Genomic DNA, 19911 nt, shown 5'->3' on the forward strand with positions numbered 1-19911 from the left:
AGGATAGCATAGGATAAGCTTATGAGTGACTAATACACTGATTTAGATATAGTTAGAAGGCTAGTACAGGAAGATGTTTGAATGATGACTGAGATTGATGACTAACATTCCATGGACCGTGAATCTACAATGGACTCTCAACGGAGAGTATATACAAGGCTCTTATTGATGGCTAAAGATGAGATGGAGTCAGAACCGGTGTTCTAACCACAAGGATATTGATACCTATTTGCATCCACTCTATCTTACAGTGGAGTAGAGGATAGTGATAGTAAGCCTGCTATATTAGAGAGTGTTGGAGAAACTTTTAAGATGCTACGTAGTTTGTATACTGAAGTGTGGAGATAACTTCACATTTAAAGGAGGTGGAACATGTATACTCAAAAATGGTACAGGTTATCCATATATGTAAGCTACAAACACTCTACTAATGCAGTTAAATGGTACTGGTTGGTCCCTATACACACTATTTAAAGGAGGTAAGCAAGTCTCTTCTAGACAATCTCTGGGCTCTTATACCTACTAGGCTTGAATCTACTCTGTCATAGTAAACCTGTACAACATGTTAGTGCATAGAGAATGCCAAGTACGGCTTAACAGTGGAGGCTAATTGACAGACTCTTGATGCTCTGGAGAATGAGGTGAGGGTCTACTGGAATGGTAGACACCTATCCAGAGACAGGAAGAATGTGTTCCCCGTAGGATAACCGGTAGTCAAGATACAAACTCATACTTTACACAAAGTTCTTACGCATCTTAATGGCCAAATATACTTGGAATAATGAATGTAGAGAAGAATGTGAGAGATTAGACACGCCCAGTCTAGAGGAGATATAGAGGCTAAATGAGCACACCTTTGGAAGAACGAGTGGGATTTACAGGTAGAAAATTATGGAAATTATGATTACGCATTAGAAAATGTAGAATTATTTGTCTTTGCCCGGTTAGACGATATATCTATGGGGTCTGGAATATCCTCTTCCTGGGTTCCATTCCTCCTCGGTAATCGCTTATTCTTGTTGTCTGATGGGAAATACTTTCGGTATATCTGGTCGCATTTCACTGTTGTTTAATGTGGCTTAGAAATCCCAAAAGGTCCCGGAGGAACAGGAGTTCCTCTTTGTCTTATCGCAAATAGACAATCATTCAAACAAGAATGAAGACGAATACGCGGTAGTAAATCGATCAAGCTCGTATGTCATCACAACCTCTGGTCGAAATGAGTGAGGAAAAGAAGGGGGATGAGAACAATGGCTTGAAGAATGCCGCGGCATACTTTTCAGGCTTTGCCATATACCTGTTTTCGCACTTTTCCATATCTGCTGGTAACTTTGCAGCCTCAAGGTTTCGAATTCCGTCCAGTCTTGTTGGTCTCTACATCAATAGGTTCATCATCTCGTACAGGATATCAACCTTTGCAGGGAACACATTGATGACCATTTATGACATTGGTGTAGGAAAACATATGGATAAGGTTTCTACAGTGTTACGTTGGTCAGATGCAATGACATATGTCCTTGCCTTGTTTATATTCTGGATGGGTGGTGAACAGGGTTACATTACGTTTTATTACTGGTTTACAGTTACCGTAGGATTATTGAATGGTCTGTCTTTTGTAAGTAACATAAAGGTTGGATCCAAACAAATGTCTTATTTTCTTGTTTCTTTTCCTACGTCTGGTATTTTTGTGTCCTTGTTTCACATTATATTTCTGGAGATATTTAACCGTTTCAGACTATCCAATACATACTATTGGTTAATTGTATGGCAAAAGATACTCTCAATAGTTATAGCTGTTGTTTCTGCAATTCTTTGGTCCGCAGCGTATAATGGTACTGCTACTACCCCTGGCGGAGGCGGGGGTGTGGGTGATGGCGGTGAAGACAAACTTAAACTGAGTGGAGCATTGTCACCAATCCTCATGATTGCATTAGGATACAGTCTCCAAAATGCCTTTTACCCTGCCGTTGCACCTTACAAGCTTATCGGAGCTGAAAGAGGGTATAAAATTGGGATGGCAGTTTTAATCATCAGTGCCATACCACCTCTCACAATAGTGGCTTTAAAAAAATGTAGTATATCTCCCAGTACGAAATGGACTGGAGGCGACCAATATTGGCATTGTGCATGGGTTTTTTTCGTTGTGGAGATAACATGTGCACTCTTATTCCTCATAGGTCTGCATTATCCCTACTGCTCTATATCACACCAGTTGAGAAACAACATCTGGGTTCTTGCTGTTTTTACTATATCATATGATTTATCAGCACAAGTATTGAGAGTTGTAGGATCTAACGGAGCGAGTTGGCAGGCAGAACAAAGAAAGAATAACTCAAAGGTGGACACATTTGCAACCTGCCTTTACTCCTTCACACAGGTCGTTTTCGCCTTCATGGGCGATGGATACCTCAGGGTATATTCACAGTATGAAAGTGACCTGAATAGCTGGCCTACAGAACACTATGGCAGACTCAGATCCTTTTGGTTCTGGTACTGGAATACTACAAAAGTAGCATGCAAAGCCATGAAAAGCGCTTTTACTAGAAATGTTAGAGCTGAGATTCAGACTAACAAGGAGTTTCTCTTTATTGTTTATGAAGATGCTCCACCTGAGGGTGATCCCTTCTTTGACCTTCCATTTATCAAGAAGAAATCCTCTAAAGATAATTGCAGATTAGAGAGGACATACATTTTTCACTAAGCTTACTTCTTAATGCAGTCTTTACAACTTTGTAGTTTTAATTTGTTTGCTATTCTAGTACTCGGTATTACGGTTAGTTTATAGTCCAGGCTTGGCGTCCCTAAAGATGTCCCTGGAAGAACTATGCATTGGAAGGATACTAATCACTCTATAAGTGTAAAAGGGACTACCATTAGTTAGACGTGCACACTCCAAGGGAGTGTGAACAAGATACCGAATTACGGTATTCTGGTATACTGCATTAAAATGTTAAATCCCCGGAGTTTGTTTACTGCTCCATCCAATAAGGACTAAAAAGAGAGACTGATGCATCAACGCTGACTTTTAGCATGATCTTTTAAAGAGTATTTTCTACTGTCTACTGGCAAGATCGAGTATAATAGAAGCACTAACATCCTGAGGAACTTCTGTATGAGTTTGACAAGTGATATACTTTATCATCTCCTCTATCTTCTTATCCAATTCCTCCTTCTTTAGCTCCTTCCATGCTCCACTAATTTTCTCAAAATATTTAGACTGGTCGTTATTACCACCACTTAAAAATACGGTTACGAGGGCGTGATCTTCCTTCCTAAATGATATCACGACTTCACAGTTTTTATCCCCGGCAGCCTTCCAAAGTTCCTCTTCTCCATCACTCACTGAAGATATACGAAAGGTGTCCTTTGGAAGGTATAGCTTGTACTCAAAACAACCACCGTCCTTTGTATGCACATCCAAGTTTGTATGATTCGGACTGGCAATATCAAGGGTAACGGCTGTGGTTGTCTCAGCAGGAGAAAGACCCTCGGGAGTTTCTGTGAAGGCCCCCTTTAATGCTCCTTTAGCGCCATCATCATCTCCACAGCGGCAGAGTCTTACCAGAGACACCGCCAATAGTACAGCTAGAACCTTCATCTTTTATACTCTATATTCGTCCAAATAAAAGTTATACTATTCATATAGGCACGAATTACAGCTCCAAATCGCAAAAACGTAAGCATGAACGGGGAGTAGCTATAGGCCGCTGAAGCAAGAAACGACGAGCATGCGCCTCTATCGTCTTACATTTAAAGCACAATGGAAAGAAGATCAAAAGCCTCAAAAGTGTGAGATATGGCAGAGCTGAAAAGTCCCCTTATTCCTTTAATAATGCTGTAGACTCGCCTACTGGGAGTCGAACCCAGGAACGAGAGATGGTGGGGGTAAATAACACTCTTGGCCGGAATCTTAACCTCAAAATTCGCCAGCCCGGTACATGGCATACATAGACAGTTGTAATGGTTCACAAATCGCCTCTGTTTTGGGATGAACGGGGATGGCTGAAGGAAGAGACTGGGAAGATGTCCAAATGCCCAGCTTCTAAACTGAATGAGTTCCACGTTCTTCTTCCTTTACTGAGAGTATAATTACAAACCTAGCTCCAGTGTCTCCGTATAAGTATGATATTAGAGAGGGTGAAAAGTTGAGGATCTGCAAGGCTACACAGTCCACTCAGCAGTAAATACGCCCAGGGTAGCTTAATTAATATATATTACTAGAGGCAGTTAAACAGGCGGTTCCGGATAATCTCAAAGAGCTGTACGAATGAAAAGTCCAAAAGAATGAGTATTAGATGAATGGAGAACCTGAAAGGCTAAAAGAGCTGCTGCATGCCAAGGTGAGAATGGAGACTACATGAGCGAAGCGAATGGGCGAGTATACACTTCCCCGTAGGCTTTAGCCGGAGGGAGAGTAGTTACCTATGGGAGCCCAAGGAAGAGAGGTTAACAGCATAGTACAAGCAATGACCCAACAAGAACAGAAACAACTAACATGAAACAAAAACAAACAAACAAATTAAGACCAACTACTCAGTACAGATTCCCTAGTCTCCCTAAGTATTCATCCATAGACACCCATTAAATCTGTCGAACCCAAGGATCTCCTCTATAGCGATTATAAAGTTTCCATCCTCCAAAAAATGTTGCAGCACTTCCGGCAAGAGTACCAGAGGTAGATCCAAACGCTGTCCATAGTACAGAACCGGTAGCAGCAACTCCACCAGCAAAAGCAGCAGGAGGTTTAGGAGATTCAGCAGTAGAATCAGATTCTTGAGAAGCAGCAGGAGGAGGATTAGGTTCAACTGCAGGAGGAGCAGAAGGTGGAGTATCTTGAGACTCTGGATCAAAACATTTTTTCAAGTATTTACATCCATCAAACCCTTTTAGTTCATCCACAAGTGCATTAAAGCCGTTTTTACATGTAAGGTTACTGAAATTGCTGGGTTTTATGCCGTTTAGGTTGTCCGGGGCTTCTTCCCAAATATCACTGGAAGGACGTTGCTTGTACCATCCAGTAGCATCTGAGCCTCCAGAAGTTCCACCTTCGATATATATAAGCACCGGGTTATTGTTACAGTAGAATGCACATACGGTTTGCACATCAAAAATTGGAAATGATAGCCCCTTAAAAGTTATATTCTTCACTTGACCTTGTTCATCTTCATTGTACTTTATGCCAGCTAGTTTTGATTCAACACCCATGAAGTGTCTATATGTTGCAAGAGAGGTTTGGTTCTGATGTGTTTGGCAAGAAACATTTACCTCCTTTGCGTATATTTTCTTTGTACTAGATCCATTATGGTAAGTGCAACAGTACCATTTACCTTTTCTTTTAGATACATCGTATGATAGGTCTAATGTAACTACACCGTTAAGGAGACAGTTTAGGAGATGGAGCTTTTCTCTCAGTTTGTCTTCTGTATCAATAGTAGATGTTTGCCAATAAAAGTCTCCATCCTTTCCAATATTCTCATAATAAAGGTCTGCAGATTGTACTCCATCAGTGTTATGCCTGGTAATTTTTACAAGAAGAGGTCTACCTCTCTGATCAGTGGGACCCTTTGGTCTACTTTCCAAAGTGGTCCAATATAATACGGACACAGAAGTGACAAACTCAGTGGATGTTCCATTCACTATCCCAGAAGTATGTATACCTTCATAATTTACATTCTGGAGCGTAAAGTACTTCCTACCATATACCTTGTAGGTAGAGTCAGTAAACCCAGCTATACTATAATTTGGAGTTATGTATACGTTAGAAGAGTTACCTCCATAAATAGTATACTGTCCAATTTCAGATCTGTTATAAATGTCAATTGTCACAGAAGGAGGCTTACAGTTACTAGCAAGGGTATCAAGAACTTTGACAATGGCTTCATAATCACTTTCTTTCCTTTCATTGAAGTCATTAACCTCTTTCCAAATAGGAACAATACTAGCTACGTTGCTCTCTGGCTTTTTAAACCAGCTTTTTCCAGTAGGAGAATCTGGCACATAAATGAGGAGGGGATTATCTGCCGTAGTGCCACCATTGACTTCACTCTTGCAAAAATAAACAGTGACTTTATTAGCACCCATTATAGGCTGGCGCATACCACTTAGTGTTATAGAAGTACCTCCGTTCTTGAACTCAGATATATTGAATCTTCCTCCATTAGATGGACTGTGAGCATAAGCAGTGTAGTTTCCAAGCTTTCCGCCATCACTTACTTTAACCTTGACTCTATTACCAAGATGCTTGTCTCCACTATGGCAATACTCTCCACCAGTCTTTGTGACATCTATCTGAACGACATCGTTAATCTCACAATTTAGAACCTCTAACTCAGCTTGACTAGGATTATCATCAGATGAGACTCTAAGTTGATACTCATTCCAGCGACCTTTATTTTTAGAATAATACTTATTTCCATTTGGAGCCTTTTTTAGTACTTTCACTAGCAGGGCTGTCTTAGGCTTCTTGCCAGGACTAACACTCTCATGCCTCCAGTAATAAGCTGAAACTGAGGTGACATCCTGTCCCTCTTCTAAAATCCCTGGTATTTTTTGGTAAGCATCATCCTTGATCTCCTTTACTGGAAATTCTTTTCCACTGTTGTCCTCATGTTTGTACTCGTAGAAATTCGCAGTAGATCCTTTGTCAGGGGGATAGGAAGATCTTGTGACCTTAATCCTCCTAATACTATCTGGATAATATATGGGACCATCATTCTCTGGCTTTTGTTTAAGCTCAATGGTCAATTGTGGTGGGTTTGACATTAGAGGCTGGGACTGACCTACGGCTTGTATCTGTACGGATGTTTGGCTACTCCCAGATGAAATTTGCCGAACACAATTTTCAATATTACAGCCAATAGTTTTAAGTACCGTCACAAGTTTGTTCTTTTTTTCACATTCCGGATTACTAACATCTCCTGGCTGTATATTTTTTAGATCAGACTGAACTAGTTCCCACTTACTTTCGTGATCATTATTATTTTTCCTTTTATACCACTTATTCGTTCCATTGTGTCCATTACCTTTTACATAGATAAGCACTGGGTTTCCTCCACAGTAGAATGCAGAGACACTAACAGAACCAGTGATGGGAAACTCTATTTCATCTGCATTTATTCTTTTCCTAATTGTATCACTGGAAGCGTAATACTTTATTTTTGCGAGTTGACTCCCTTGAGTAATAGAATGAACATAATACTCCATGGAATCAGACTTGTCAGTCTTACCAAAATTGTGAGAAATTGAAATCCTTTTATTACAACAATACTGTCCATTCTTCCTAGACTCCGATAGATCCATGGTAACTGCTTGGTTGAGTCTGCAGTTAAGGTCATCCAGTTCCTTCTCGAGGGCTTCACTTGTGATGGGTTCATTTCTATATCTTTGACCTGGGCTCCATGTATATTGTCCCTTGTTAAAATAATAATCATATTTCCCGTCGTCTTTCCGCACTTCTATAAACAAAGGATTATTCATGTTACCGTCTACATCCCAATACCAGACCGATAGATGTTTTATGTTATTATTGTTACCATTTACACCTACATCAACTGTTGGACCACTATCCCCGTATATAACCTTTTCAACCTTGAAAGGCTCTCCAGATGTCCCAGTAGCTGAAGTATGTTTGAACTTAAAGAAGCCAGAACCTTTAGGATCCTCAGATTTTTCCAGGCTTATAGGTAGTCCATCCCTTGGTATATATGTGCCATATCCATTTTGTTTTTCCGAAATGTTACGTTTTATATCAATTATAATTCCACTTGTGGATTTTAGAGCTTTTATAGTGGGAACCAAGAGTGATACATCTCCGTCTTCTCTTTCATAATATCCTCCTTCGTCTTCCGACTCTTCTACGTCAGCGTCATCGATGCTACCAAAATTGTTATTTTGGTCATCATTATCCCAGTGATTAGCACTTGATAGTTGTACTTGCCCATAATTCTGGTCTCCATTGGGAAATGGTGGTGTTACAGATTTAGCACATATATATAGATTTCCTTTCAGTTCCTCTAGAATCCCTCTAATATAACTCTGATCTGCGAAATTATTATTTCCACTAGCATCTTCCCATCCATCATTCTCCCTTTTTCTTTTTAACCACCTATTAGTTCCATCTTCAATCTTGACAAGAATAGGAGCGTAAGGGTTACAATCTGCAAAGTACACTGTGACCTTTTCAACTTTTTCCAGAGGAAAATTAATGTCAGTCTTCTGTTCAATATTCCAACTAACTATAGATGATATTGTAAAAGTTTTCTCGTTTGGAATAATAGGTACGTGTTCATAACTAGTATAGTCTCGGATCCTTTCCTCAGTTCGTCTAACTCTTATTCTCTTATCCTTACACTTGCTGTTGCAGTATCTCCAACCTGTCCTTGATATGTCAAGTTTTAATACTTTGTTCACTCTGCAGTTTACTTCATTGAGCTTATCTGTAAATTTGTCGGTAAGGTCATTTTTAGGATTTTTGTCTTTATAGAACCCCTTTACCTCCTTTTCATCAACCCTTTTCCAGTTAGTATAAGGTGGAGTACCTCCAAGATTCTCGTACCAAGTAGAATCTCCGGTAGATGACTTAAACTCAACTAGAAGAGGTACTCCAGAATTTCTAGTCCAATGGTAGATGTTAAATGTAGGTCCATATTCAGTATATGGAGGAAGTATGTTTGTTGGTTTATCACCATAGGTAACTCGGGAGATCCTTGTCTTACCATTTACTTGATATCCCTCTATTTTATAATCCTTTTTGGCTCCATGAGGGAGAGATCCGGATGGAATTTTAGATAGATATTTAGTGGATAGACATTTAGACTTTAGTTTACCAAGGTGGAATGGCTGGAAGTCTTCTGGTTTAGTTAGTTCTATAGGAATGGCGTCGTTAAGTTGACAGTTTTGGTGATCGAGTGCCTGTTGTTCCTCCAGGTCCCTAACTTGCTCAGTCATCCAAGTTAGACCTACATGATTACTACTTTTACCATAGTATTTTGTTTCTGTTTGATCTTTCTGGTTAACTCCAAGTAGGATTGGCGTATTAGGAGCTCCATGCCAGAAATATACAAAGAAATCCTTTACATCTATAATACCTTTCGGACTTGATCCTATGCTATCTCCATCTATTAACTTCTTATTTACAGTAAAAAGTTCTGTTTTACCAGGCCTGTGGGTATTCCTAAAGAAACCCTCCACCGGATTATCGAGATCCTTAACGACAATTATAGAAGTTTGTCTACTGCTATACATGGTAGCATGGCCGCTTTGGGGTGTTATTTTAATACCGAGATTTATACCATCTGAAAGTACACGTGAGGAGCAAGCATTTATCTTTAACTCGGCTCTAATTTGTTTCAATTCTGAATCTATCTTGTTTCCTACATCCCCTGGTTTTTGATTCCTGAATGTTCCGTACTCTTTCCAGCTATCCCCGCTCCTTTCTCTAAAGTACCAGTTACTTTCGTTGTTACCATGAAATTCCAGACAGATAAGAAATGGTTTTCCATTATCACAACTTGATTCATATGCTGAAAGTTTTATAACATCCCTGAATGGAAGATCATCCTTCGGGAAAGTATGATCTCTACCTTCTAAAATAAACTTAGATATGTTAAATGGTTTATCTTTGAAATCATCAGTTGATGTATACTCATGGACCGCAAACCCGGGAAGATTATATATGACTCCATTATAAAAACTCTTAATTCTAGTCTTGTGTAGAGTAACATACTTGGGATTATGACATCCTGTTACTCCAAACTTTATCTGAACAACTCTGTTAAACAGACAATTAAGAACGTCGAGTATATTTTGTAGATTTTGGAGGGTGTCTCCTTTATGTAATGGTCTCCATTTTTCATGTTTTGTACCAGGTTGTCCAATATTTTCAAACCAGAATGAACCTGTACCATTCTTAACCCCTATTTCGATTATGAGGGGATTCTTACGATCATTATCACCATCCCAATAGTAGACTCCTATGTAACTATAGTTATATGGATCAACTGGGATTTGAAGATAGTGGGCCTTTCCACCCTTCGGTTGATTTCTGTAGACAAGTTTATTCCCATTATATACGAGTACAGAATTTTCATTTATATTACTGTGTTTGTATCTGGTATATCCAGTTATGCCATTTGGAGCCTTTTCCTCTGAAATATTACCATTCACCCTTTTTTTACAAATTGGGCACCGGTAGATATAAGCTGAACCATAGTATATATCTACTTGATGGTATCCATAGAGACTACATGCTAGTGCTTGAAGTTTGTCTTTTAGATATTTTGAACCAGAGGGAAGAAACTTATATGATTGACCTTCATTAATTCTTCTCCACTTTTTATGAGCATGATGTCCAGCATTTTCATACCAATGTTCATCATTGCCTTCTTTTACCCTTATGAGAAGAGGTTTTCCTATACTACTTCCTAGCTCATATTGTTTGTGGTAATATGTCGTTACAGCTTGTAACTTGGTGAATGAGATGCCACTTGTGGTCTCAAGTTTTATGGTTTTCCAGTATAATGCAAGCTGTTTACTCCCAGCGTTGTGGGTACAGTGTCCATACTTATCCAGTTGAGTAACATTGTCTTCTCTTTTAGCTGTTATATCTTTTTCCTGGTTTATATAGCACGTGCATGTTCCGTGACATTTCTTGGAAATATCTATTAGCGTAGCCATCCATATTTTTATATATTAAAATCCTTTCAAAACTCTGAGATCCATGAGTAGTCTCAATGCGACCAAAGGGAGCAGACCAGTACCTTAGTTACTCCCTACTCATCCATACATTCATCCTCCCTCACAAGTAGCTCACTGTCAGAGAGACTATCCACGGAACAAGATGAGTATAAATACAGTAGCCAGTAGTACAGTCAACACTCACGTCAGTAGAAATTAGTTCGTCTATTCAATCATCAACTTCCACCGAGTTTATGAGTGTATCAATGGACCATATGACCATACAGTAAAGACCATGTATTGAGAATCATGTACACAAAATCTGTTACGATTTAGTCAACCATCCCTCAGGGTCCTAAAGAATGTGTAATGTCTTAAAATAACTTACTGGGATGTTTATTCTCTATTCTACTATACACCCATTACAAGCGTCTAGAAGGAGATAACCATCTCTGCATGCAACTCCCTCTTAATCATCAACTCTTTAATGTGATAGACTGGGTGCACATTCTTCATGCAGTCCTCCACAATCCTCCTTGAGACCGTCTGTCCCTGGGTAAGAATATAACACTCTGTAAGAAGCTCCAGAGCCTTTAACGTGGACCCTCCAGGACCTATAAGACGTTGCCTCCTCTTTATAAATTTATCCTTGTTTCGCGACATGCCATTGTCAAGCGCCTTTTGGCTGTTAGACCGGGCATAACATTCTTGCCACATCTAGATTTGAGGCTTCCAGCCAGTGTTTAGGCGATGTAAATTGTGAGTCTGTAGTGCCTAGTAGGCTATATACTGCATTATGTGTTTAGTATCTGTGAGTCAGTATTTAGACTCTGGAGTAGTAGACTGTTCCATCTTTAGGTCCCTTAGCTTCTGATCAAAGTCTGTCTTATTAATCTCCATCCACTCTTCACCACTCTTTTCAAAGTACTTCCATCTCCTTGATAATCTTTCCACCACAATCATCTCAAGTAGCTCCTTATCGCCTTTATTATGAATGAGACAAGAAAGGCAGTAATCATAGCCATCAAAGTCTTCTTCTGATCCATATCTACTACCAGGCTTTGTGGGTTCCCATATGGACCTAGTCCCATCATTTACTTTTACAGCAAGATATCCAGCCTTTGGATAAAAGTGTCTAGTGGTAATACCCAGGAGGTCGACTTGGAAAATGCTACATTCATTAGTACTACTAGTTGATGCAAGGTCAAGTTCAAAGTCTGATTTCCATTCTGTAATAACTTTCAAAGTTTTCATCTTTTTTTCATGGTTATCACAGACCGTCCACTTTCCGTTCTGGAGTTCAAGATAAGTTTCCTTAGAAGTATCAGCTCTCTTAGTTACTACAAGGACCAGTTCAGGCTTCTTATCCTTGTTAAGATAGAGCTTGGTATATTGGAATGCCTCTTCGGATGAAAGAGTATAAGCATCCTCCTCAGCACCGTTCATGAGCTTTGATACAGTAGTATCTTTATTAGGAACAATGAGTCTGATCGCGTTATCAGCGAAGGAATAGTTGAAAGAGTTGCACTTGTCCTCATCTGGACTGGATATATCAAGAGTAGTAGTGTATCTAGATGTTTGAGGAACTGGAGATTCGTCCACTGCCACATCTTCTACCCTTCTGTCATTACGTCTACGAGTCAAGGACGGTGCATGGTCTTCTTCATAGGCAGTTCCATTGGCCATATCCCATACCAGCCTTTGGCCGCTCGATCTATTCTTCCTTGTCCCCTCTACAAAATTGCTGGTCACAATTTCATCCTCTGCATAGTCGTCTAGAACCTCAATAACGAATCTGCCGTCTGAAGTTTTTTGGGCATTGCAATGGCAGAATCCTAGTAGACAGGTTGCCAGAAGAACGGAAGAGACCTTCATCTTCCCTCCAGAATTCATCCATAAGGATACGCCATGAGATACTTGATGAGGATGCAGTGTATTAGCCCCGTAAGATGTGAAGAGTACAGGAATAATGATGAAGAATAGACAAAATGGATGGGGTGAAGAAGAAGAATAAAAGATATAATTCCTCACCTCAGCGCCAAAGGACAACCATATTAACCTCTTTTATAGTCTAAAGAACTGAGATGAAATCTTACCGTAGACTAGCTCGTAATATATAACCGTAAGCCATCCGTTCATTCTTCTTCCCGTGTTGAGTTACTAAGGAAGATTGATAGGCATATGGTTTTTGGCTTGTCTGTACTCAACATGATTGCAGTAAGATTTGTTTTAGATATCTCCACTTCATCCTTGTCAGCACTACCAATTATCTTGGAGATTCTAAAGGGATTCTCTGTGCTGAAAGTGCATCCCAGAGGGCCATCGTAAGGAATTTAAGAGGTATAACGAGTATACCATAATTAAAAGTGCCGTACTTGTAAGTATATCATCTATTACACGGGTAAAAGGTTAATATGCGCTAGTTTAGAGGTCATCTGGCCAAGGGGAATGATAAGGTTTTCCCTTCAACAAACTCATTCTCATGCTTTCCAGCCGTTCCAACTAGTTTATGTTACTATAATGATTTCAAAATTTGGAAGTATCCAGATAACGCAAGAAAGGGCAGTGTTAGTGATGGTCACCAAGCCTGTGTCTTCTGCCTTGTCAGTGTCCAGAACATCATCCATGTTAATTCTCAATACATTCACCAGCTTTTACTCGCATTTTATATTCAGGTGTATTATAACTGCATTGTAATATGTAGTCAGATTAGACAAATTCTGCATTAGTGTCTATACCAGTCGTACCGGCTATAGCTCCAAATGTGTAAGGTGTCTCCCGTCCAACCCTTTATCTCATCCATTCTCTCTTACACATCTCATTTCCATGGGATGCTTTGGCCAAGTACCCATTCTTGACCTTTTCAGAGAGACTAGACAAGGACAACTTTAGAGCACTAAAACGGGGGTATGCATGGCGGCTGGCTGCGCCTGGATTCGGCAAACTGCTTTTCTCTAGTCCTGTACAGAGGCTCTAAAAGCTCGAGTCTGCAAATGTTTCTCTAGTAGCCAAATTTACCATCTTCCTAGTAGACATCTCATTTACGAGCGACTGCGCAAAGTTCCCGGAAACCTGAGCATCTCTAGCGCAAGGCTCATTTTTTGGTAGCCCATGGGAATGCTCACCGTTTGGAAATTCCCCTGTCTAGACTACACATTTAGGCGACCTTTTCAGGGTCAGCTCCGACGGTGCCCCAGATGAAGGAATGAATCTCTTCCTTCTTCTCCGTACACATGGCCTTTACTAGCGGAGGAATGAGGACCGTTTCTCTCTTGTACGTTCTACATTTGTGTAGAAGTTGTCTTTGTCTGGCTGGACGTGATGGAGGTGGTACCGCTGACTTTGGATCTTCTCAAGTTGATTTGAGCAGCCTCAGGAATCCCCTGAAGTTAGACATCTCCAAGGTCGATAGTACAAATACTACCATCTTGGAGGAGGAAGAAAGGGGAATGAAGTCTAGACGATTTACTCCGCGCGCAGGGTTCTACTTCCAGAGCGTTGTCTACGGGCAAACTTCTCTATGGCAAGCGGAGCACGGCGCAAAGTGCGTCTCCGTAGGCGAGTACTTGACTGACAAGGCGGCTGTCATGCTCCTAAAGGTCCACGACTACGGCGAGGTGCTACTCCGTTGGTTTGTAAAGGAAGAGAATAAGTGGAAGAGTGTCACAGCCAAGGAAGGCGCCGCCAAGCTCGATGAGATGAAGAGGTCGAGGGGAGTAGAATCATTCTCATTGGACGTCTCCGAGGTGGATGAGACAAAGGTGGTTTTTCGCAGGGAGGTAACCAAAGGAACACCAAGGGTAACATTTGAGGAATGCAAACCAAAGGAGGGCTATCTCGTGTCCTCTGTAGTCGACTCTGGTAAGGAGCTACTAAAGCTAGAAGATGGCAAAAAGTTTCTACTCTCAACCCTCTTGTTTGATGAGAAAACTGCTCTTCTTGGTCTGGGAGTTGACGACGATCCCATCCCCAAGTTTACGTATTTTGAAAAGGTAGACGGGGAATGGAATGTGATTACTACTGAGGATTACTACAAACACTCGGAAGCGCTGAATCAGGCTCTAAAGGAGTTCCGAGCAGTAAAACATCCTCAGCCACAAAAGGACCATTGGGAGGGCCTTGCCCAAGCAGCTCCATTAGAAGCTTCTGAATCTACTGCAGATACCGACGAGCCCGCAAGTTTATTCACTCGAAATATTGCTTATATACCCGAGTATACAACCCCTGCAAGTAAACTCGCTGCCAAAGTGAATGGGTTCCTATTCAACGTGGAGGAGGCTGAGGAAGATGCTGTTAAGGTTCTCAAGTTGAGGGCTAAACCCGGTGCTACTACCACTGAGCTCAAGTATGGCGAGGATCTTGTATGGTCCGGAGTGGGAACAATCTTCAATTCCTCATGCCCTTCAGCTACCCTCTACTTTGATGCTGAGGAACCCACCCTTGCCGTGGTAGATTCCAAAGACAGGAACAACAAAGTCAAGACGGTCTATAGACACAAGGATGAAGACCAGTGGAAGAATGGTCACGAGGTCAGTCACAAGAGGAAACTGGAGGAACTAAAAAGCAAGCACAAAGCTTGATACTGTACATTAACCTTGTAATGTAGTCTAGAATATTCATTGTCCATTGCATGCATGTATGTTCCGGGAACCATAAAACTAGTAAAAAACTTAAGATCATAGACGCTGTGACTAAACTGAACTCCCCGGTTTGGTGGGTGTACCTATTCCAAACTGCATTAAAACTTGTTCCCGTCTGGGCTTTAAAAGACGGTTAAATCCAAAAGGGCCTATATTTCTTCAAGCTACTTTTTGCGCTAAAGCCGCCCTCCTTACTTCAAATTATAAATCAAGATTCTGCATTTTATGTTTAAGTTGTGCGTTCCAGAGTTCCTTGTAAGGTCCCTCCTTTTCAATGAGTTCATTGTGTTTGCCTTGTTGCAAAATTTTCCCCTTGTCAATGACCAGGATGTTGTCCGCATTGACAATGGTGGAGAGCCTGTGTGCGATTGTTAGAACTGTCTTCTTGCTAGTGAGTGTAGTTATGGTCTCTTGGATGAGAGACTCGGTCTTGGAATCGAGGGCACTCGTGGCTTCGTCGAGGATGATGATTGGGGGATCTTTCAAGAAGCACCTGGCAATGCTCACCCTCTGCTTTTCACCTCCAGAAAGCTTGACACCCCGTTCTCCGACAACAGTGTCCAGCTTGTCTGGGAACTCTAGCACCCTATCGTATAGCCTCGCCTTTTTGAGGGAAGCGTAAATTTCATCGTCGGTGGCATCAAGCTTGGCGTATCTAATGTTATTCCTGATGGTATCGTGGAACAGTATAGTGTCCTGAGCGACCACTCCAATGTTGTTTCTGAGACTCTTTTGTGTGTACTCATTCACTGGCACACCGTTAATTTTTATGCTACCACTAGTGACATCGTACAACCTGCACAGCAATCTGCAGATTGTGGTCTTACCGCTTCCCGTGGGACCAACGATAGCAACAGACTTGAACTTGTCAAGTTTGAATGAAATTGAGTGAAGAGTGAGATCAATTGGACACTTGCCAGGCCTTTCCTTTGCCCTTTTGTGGATTTCATGTGCATCCTTGTCGTGCTTTAAAGCCCCTGTATTGTATGCAAACGAGACATTTGTATACTCAATCAATGCGGGAACTTCTTCGTCGCCATGGATATCCAAAGTTTTAGCGTCTGGCAAGTCCACAACTGTTGGCTGCGTCTTGAACAAGACAATGGCATCCTGCACTCCAACAATGGCCTTTACGACGGTAGAGTAAATGCTACCAAGGATAAAGAGCGGTCTGAAGAGCAAAAAGAGATAAGTCTGTATGGTGATTATGGCTCCAATGTCTGCAGTTCCAGCAAGGATATAAGTCGAACCAATGAAAAGGCAGAGGAAAATGGTCCCTTGCTTGATGACTTCCTGTGAAACGTTGATGAATGATAAGCTGTTCATGATCTTCCAGTTGAGTTTCTCATGCACCTTTACAGCCTTGACGAACTTCCTGACCTCAAAATCCTCGTTTGTGTAGTACTTTACAGTCTCAAAGTTGTTGATGCCATCAGTAGCAAGTCCATGGATCTCGTTATCTCTCTTTGCATGCGCTTCGCGGGTCCTTGTTCTCCAATTGGTGACCACAATTGTGATGACAAAGTAAATGACGAGTCCACAGAAGACGGTGACAGAGAGCCAAATATCCTTGAAGTATGCCATGAACAAGATGACAATACTAACCGATTCAACGACCGTAGGAACCAAAAGAATAACTCCAAATTGTGTGAATTCACGTACGGAATCCATTCCACGATACATTGATCTCACAATTTCTCCAGACTTGTTTTCAGCAAACCACTGATAGCTGAGTGTATGCAAGTGAGAATAGAAACGAAGTGACAGATCCGTTATTCCAATGCACTGGACATAACGATATGAAAGGTTCCTCATCTCATCGCAACAAATAGCCATGAAAGCGGCAAGTGAAAACATGGCAAGGTTGTAAATGGCATTACCCTTTTCCTTCTTGGATAGAGCTTCGACAGCTCTTCCAATAAAGTGAGGAGAAGAGAGTGAACATGCCTTTCCACAACAGAGAAAGACGACCGCTAAGACGATCAAAAGACGCAAGAGGTGGTATGACTTGTTAAATGTCGTGTTCCTGTTAGGCCAATAAAATGGACGCATGACCTGAACATTGATGTGAATTTATGAAATTGTTGTATGAATGAAGTGTGACCTTGTAAAACTAAGGGATAAAATGCTTTTGCAGCATTTTGGTTCGTATGAGATTTGTAAACCAGTATACCAATAAGAGAGTAGTCCAGAGGGGAGAGTCTCTACCACCTACCAAGGGTAGGGAGAATATTTTACATGGAAGTAATTAAGGTTGTAACTATAGTACCCCAAAACTTCTTTACTAAACCAACAACAGTTCCTACTGTTATTAGTGTTCCAGCAGTTCCCGCAAGTGCATTCTTCACTGCAGGAGGAAGTCCAGAAGCTTTACCCTGAGATGATTTATTTTTCTCTGCATAAACTTGGTCCTTTAACTGGCCAAGTTTAGTAGTGAGAAGAGAGCCTAGTTTCTCAGTCTGTCTGGGAATAGTAGTCCAATTAGATCCTCCGTTTCTCCTACCATAATATGAGTACTTATTGGGACCATTCCTCTTCTCCAAGCCAATCATTAGAAGATCATCAAGCGAAAGATCAGATCCTTGTACAGAGTAATATGCCGTTACACTGTTAAGGATGAAACTAGATGATATGCCTTGTAGAAAGGTGGTATTGTATTTGACATCTCTAGCCACAAAAGGTTTATCCTGAACAGAATGAATAAAACTAACGAAACCGCCATTTATATCCTCTCTTTCAACTTTAATTTGTTCCTTTTCACCATCTCCGGAAGGATCAGGGTAGGTACCAGGATCTCCATTTCGGGAAAGACCGTTTGTATATCCAACATTTATGGTAACAATAGGTAGTTTAGCCTTTAGAAGTGTAAGTATCTTTGTTTGCTCAAATACACTTCCTGGTTTATCAGGTCCTTGGACTTCAGTCCATTCGGCTAAGTCAAGAGAGGTTCTCTGGTACCAGCTAGATGAGTAGTGAATGAGAAGTGGAATTCCATTGGACCCGCTAGGAGAGAGAAATACATAGACCTGATTAGTGCCCTCTGGAGAGTTAATTCCGGTCTGTTCTGCTTCCTTATTCTTGAACCTGCGAATAGAATCATCAAAAACAGAATGTAATGTTCGGGAGTAATATGTGTAAGGATGATTGACAAAAGTAATACTGACAGTACATCCTGTTGTCAGACATTGGTAGCTACTAGTGCCACTGTTCTTGGAAATGTCTATAACGTGGGCCTTGTTCTTATAGCAATTCTGTTTATCCAGCTCTCCCTTAAGATCTGATATAGCCGAATTATTTATCTCCCATTTACTACAATCTTTTGTAAGTTTAAAGTATGTATGACTTTCAGATGATTCTAATCCAAGGAGCAATGGTTTGATGTGCCCCGAATCACCCTCCCAGAAGTAAACATGAGCAGAATTGTATGGTGTAGTATATACATTAGAATCTTCAAATGGTATGTTTTTGCTATTAGCACCTTTAGTCGAGAGAAGTCTTATCTGGGACCTTCTAGGAGTGTGAATGACTTCTTTGTATACCTTTTCATATTCGGATCCTTCAACTGTTATCTGAGTATCTTTGTTAGCATCCGGAGCTTTATCTTCTCCATTAGCATAGTAGCTTTCACTAGTTTTTGTGAGATTTAGTACAACAAGTTCAGTTAACTGACTACTAATTCCTGGGAGTTTTTCAGTAAGCTTACTTTCTTGATCAACACTGAAATTTTGATCTGTCCATTGATCGGAAGTTGAAAGAGGATTGATTCTTGTATAGTATTCGTAATTAGTACTACTCTTGGTAAGTTTAACCAAAAGTGGCACTAGGTTACCATCATCATAACCAAGGTAGTACACAATAACATTTTTGTTATAGTAAGTATTAAGGCTCACAGGTATACCAACTTGTCTTGCTCCATTATAATTTATACCACCTAAATAATAGCTACCAAATGTGTGAGTGTATCTCTTGTAACCTTTAAGACCTGCAGGATTCTTGATTGAGGCCTCTAACGATACATTTATGTTATTATGACAATCATCCGTGTAGTTTCTACTAGCATCTGTTTTAGAAATGTTCACATCTACGTATCTTTTGGAACAAGTTAAAGTTCGGGTTTCAGTCATTTAAAATCCTCCATCCTTATTCAGTAGTATTTCCTAATAGTCCCTCCATTGACTTCCCTCTATCCTACCCGTTCATCCATACTATCTTCCAATCATCCTTAGCATTCATTCTTCCATAGTAATCCATTAATGTCTCAACTGGTGTGAACAGAATGGTCAGTATGGATGACACATTCCCTTTGGACATTTAGGGAGAGGTTACGAGACTCCATGCCTTTGCTCTACCAGGACAGTTTGTCTGTCACCCGGGGAGAGCACATCTTTTCAAGATGCTGCCTAGCAGTCCCTCTTAGAGATCCTGACAACGCTTGATAACCTAAATCTCACCATCTGCATACTCTCTGGTCGGTATACTTGATTTACTCATTTCCCCTTGGGTTAGACACTGCGGATAACACTTACCTCTAGTACATCCATTTTGCTTGGTTTTACCTGTCCTTCCTTCAGTCTAATGATTGTGGCTTGCGATTCGT

The 19911-nt window shown here is 40.7% G+C and overlaps 7 protein-coding genes across 7 annotated transcripts; 2 read left to right on the forward strand and 5 right to left on the reverse strand.

The window, feature by feature from the left end:
• Positions 1-1195: 1195 nt before the first annotated feature.
• On the forward strand, positions 1196-2701 carry BEWA_026020 (hypothetical protein; the record flags this gene model as incomplete). Its single annotated transcript, XM_004829362.1, has 1 exon — positions 1196-2701. The coding sequence occupies one exon, from the start codon at positions 1196-1198 to the stop codon at positions 2699-2701; it is 1506 nt and encodes a 501-aa protein (XP_004829419.1).
• A 351-nt stretch (positions 2702-3052) lies between these two features.
• Positions 3053-3598, reverse strand: BEWA_026030 (signal peptide-containing protein; the record flags this gene model as incomplete). The annotated part of the gene is made up of 1 exon (XM_004829363.1): positions 3053-3598. The coding sequence occupies one exon, from the start codon at positions 3596-3598 to the stop codon at positions 3053-3055; it is 546 nt and encodes a 181-aa protein (XP_004829420.1).
• A 983-nt stretch (positions 3599-4581) lies between these two features.
• Positions 4582-10674, reverse strand: BEWA_026040 (hypothetical protein; the record flags this gene model as incomplete). Its single annotated transcript, XM_004829364.1, has 1 exon — positions 4582-10674. The coding sequence occupies one exon, from the start codon at positions 10672-10674 to the stop codon at positions 4582-4584; it is 6093 nt and encodes a 2030-aa protein (XP_004829421.1).
• An 816-nt stretch (positions 10675-11490) lies between these two features.
• BEWA_026050 (hypothetical protein) lies at positions 11491-12360 on the reverse strand (the record flags this gene model as incomplete). Its single annotated transcript, XM_004829365.1, has 1 exon — positions 11491-12360. The coding sequence occupies one exon, from the start codon at positions 12358-12360 to the stop codon at positions 11491-11493; it is 870 nt and encodes a 289-aa protein (XP_004829422.1).
• Positions 12361-13907: 1547 nt separating this feature from the next.
• On the forward strand, positions 13908-15254 carry BEWA_026060 (hypothetical protein; the record flags this gene model as incomplete). The annotated part of the gene is made up of 1 exon (XM_004829366.1): positions 13908-15254. The coding sequence occupies one exon, from the start codon at positions 13908-13910 to the stop codon at positions 15252-15254; it is 1347 nt and encodes a 448-aa protein (XP_004829423.1).
• Positions 15255-15515: 261 nt separating this feature from the next.
• BEWA_026070 (ABC transporter, ATP-binding protein family member protein) lies at positions 15516-17366 on the reverse strand (the record flags this gene model as incomplete). The annotated part of the gene is made up of 1 exon (XM_004829367.1): positions 15516-17366. One exon carries the CDS (start codon positions 17364-17366, stop codon positions 15516-15518), a length of 1851 nt encoding a protein of 616 aa, XP_004829424.1.
• A 182-nt stretch (positions 17367-17548) lies between these two features.
• Positions 17549-19438, reverse strand: BEWA_026080 (hypothetical protein; the record flags this gene model as incomplete). The annotated part of the gene is made up of 1 exon (XM_004829368.1): positions 17549-19438. One exon carries the CDS (start codon positions 19436-19438, stop codon positions 17549-17551), a length of 1890 nt encoding a protein of 629 aa, XP_004829425.1.
• Between the last annotated feature and the right edge of the window lie 473 nt (positions 19439-19911).

Source organism: Theileria equi, chromosome 1 (genome assembly GCF_000342415.1).
Source record: "Theileria equi strain WA chromosome 1, complete sequence".
Lineage (NCBI taxonomy): Eukaryota > Apicomplexa > Aconoidasida > Piroplasmida > Theileriidae > Theileria > Theileria equi.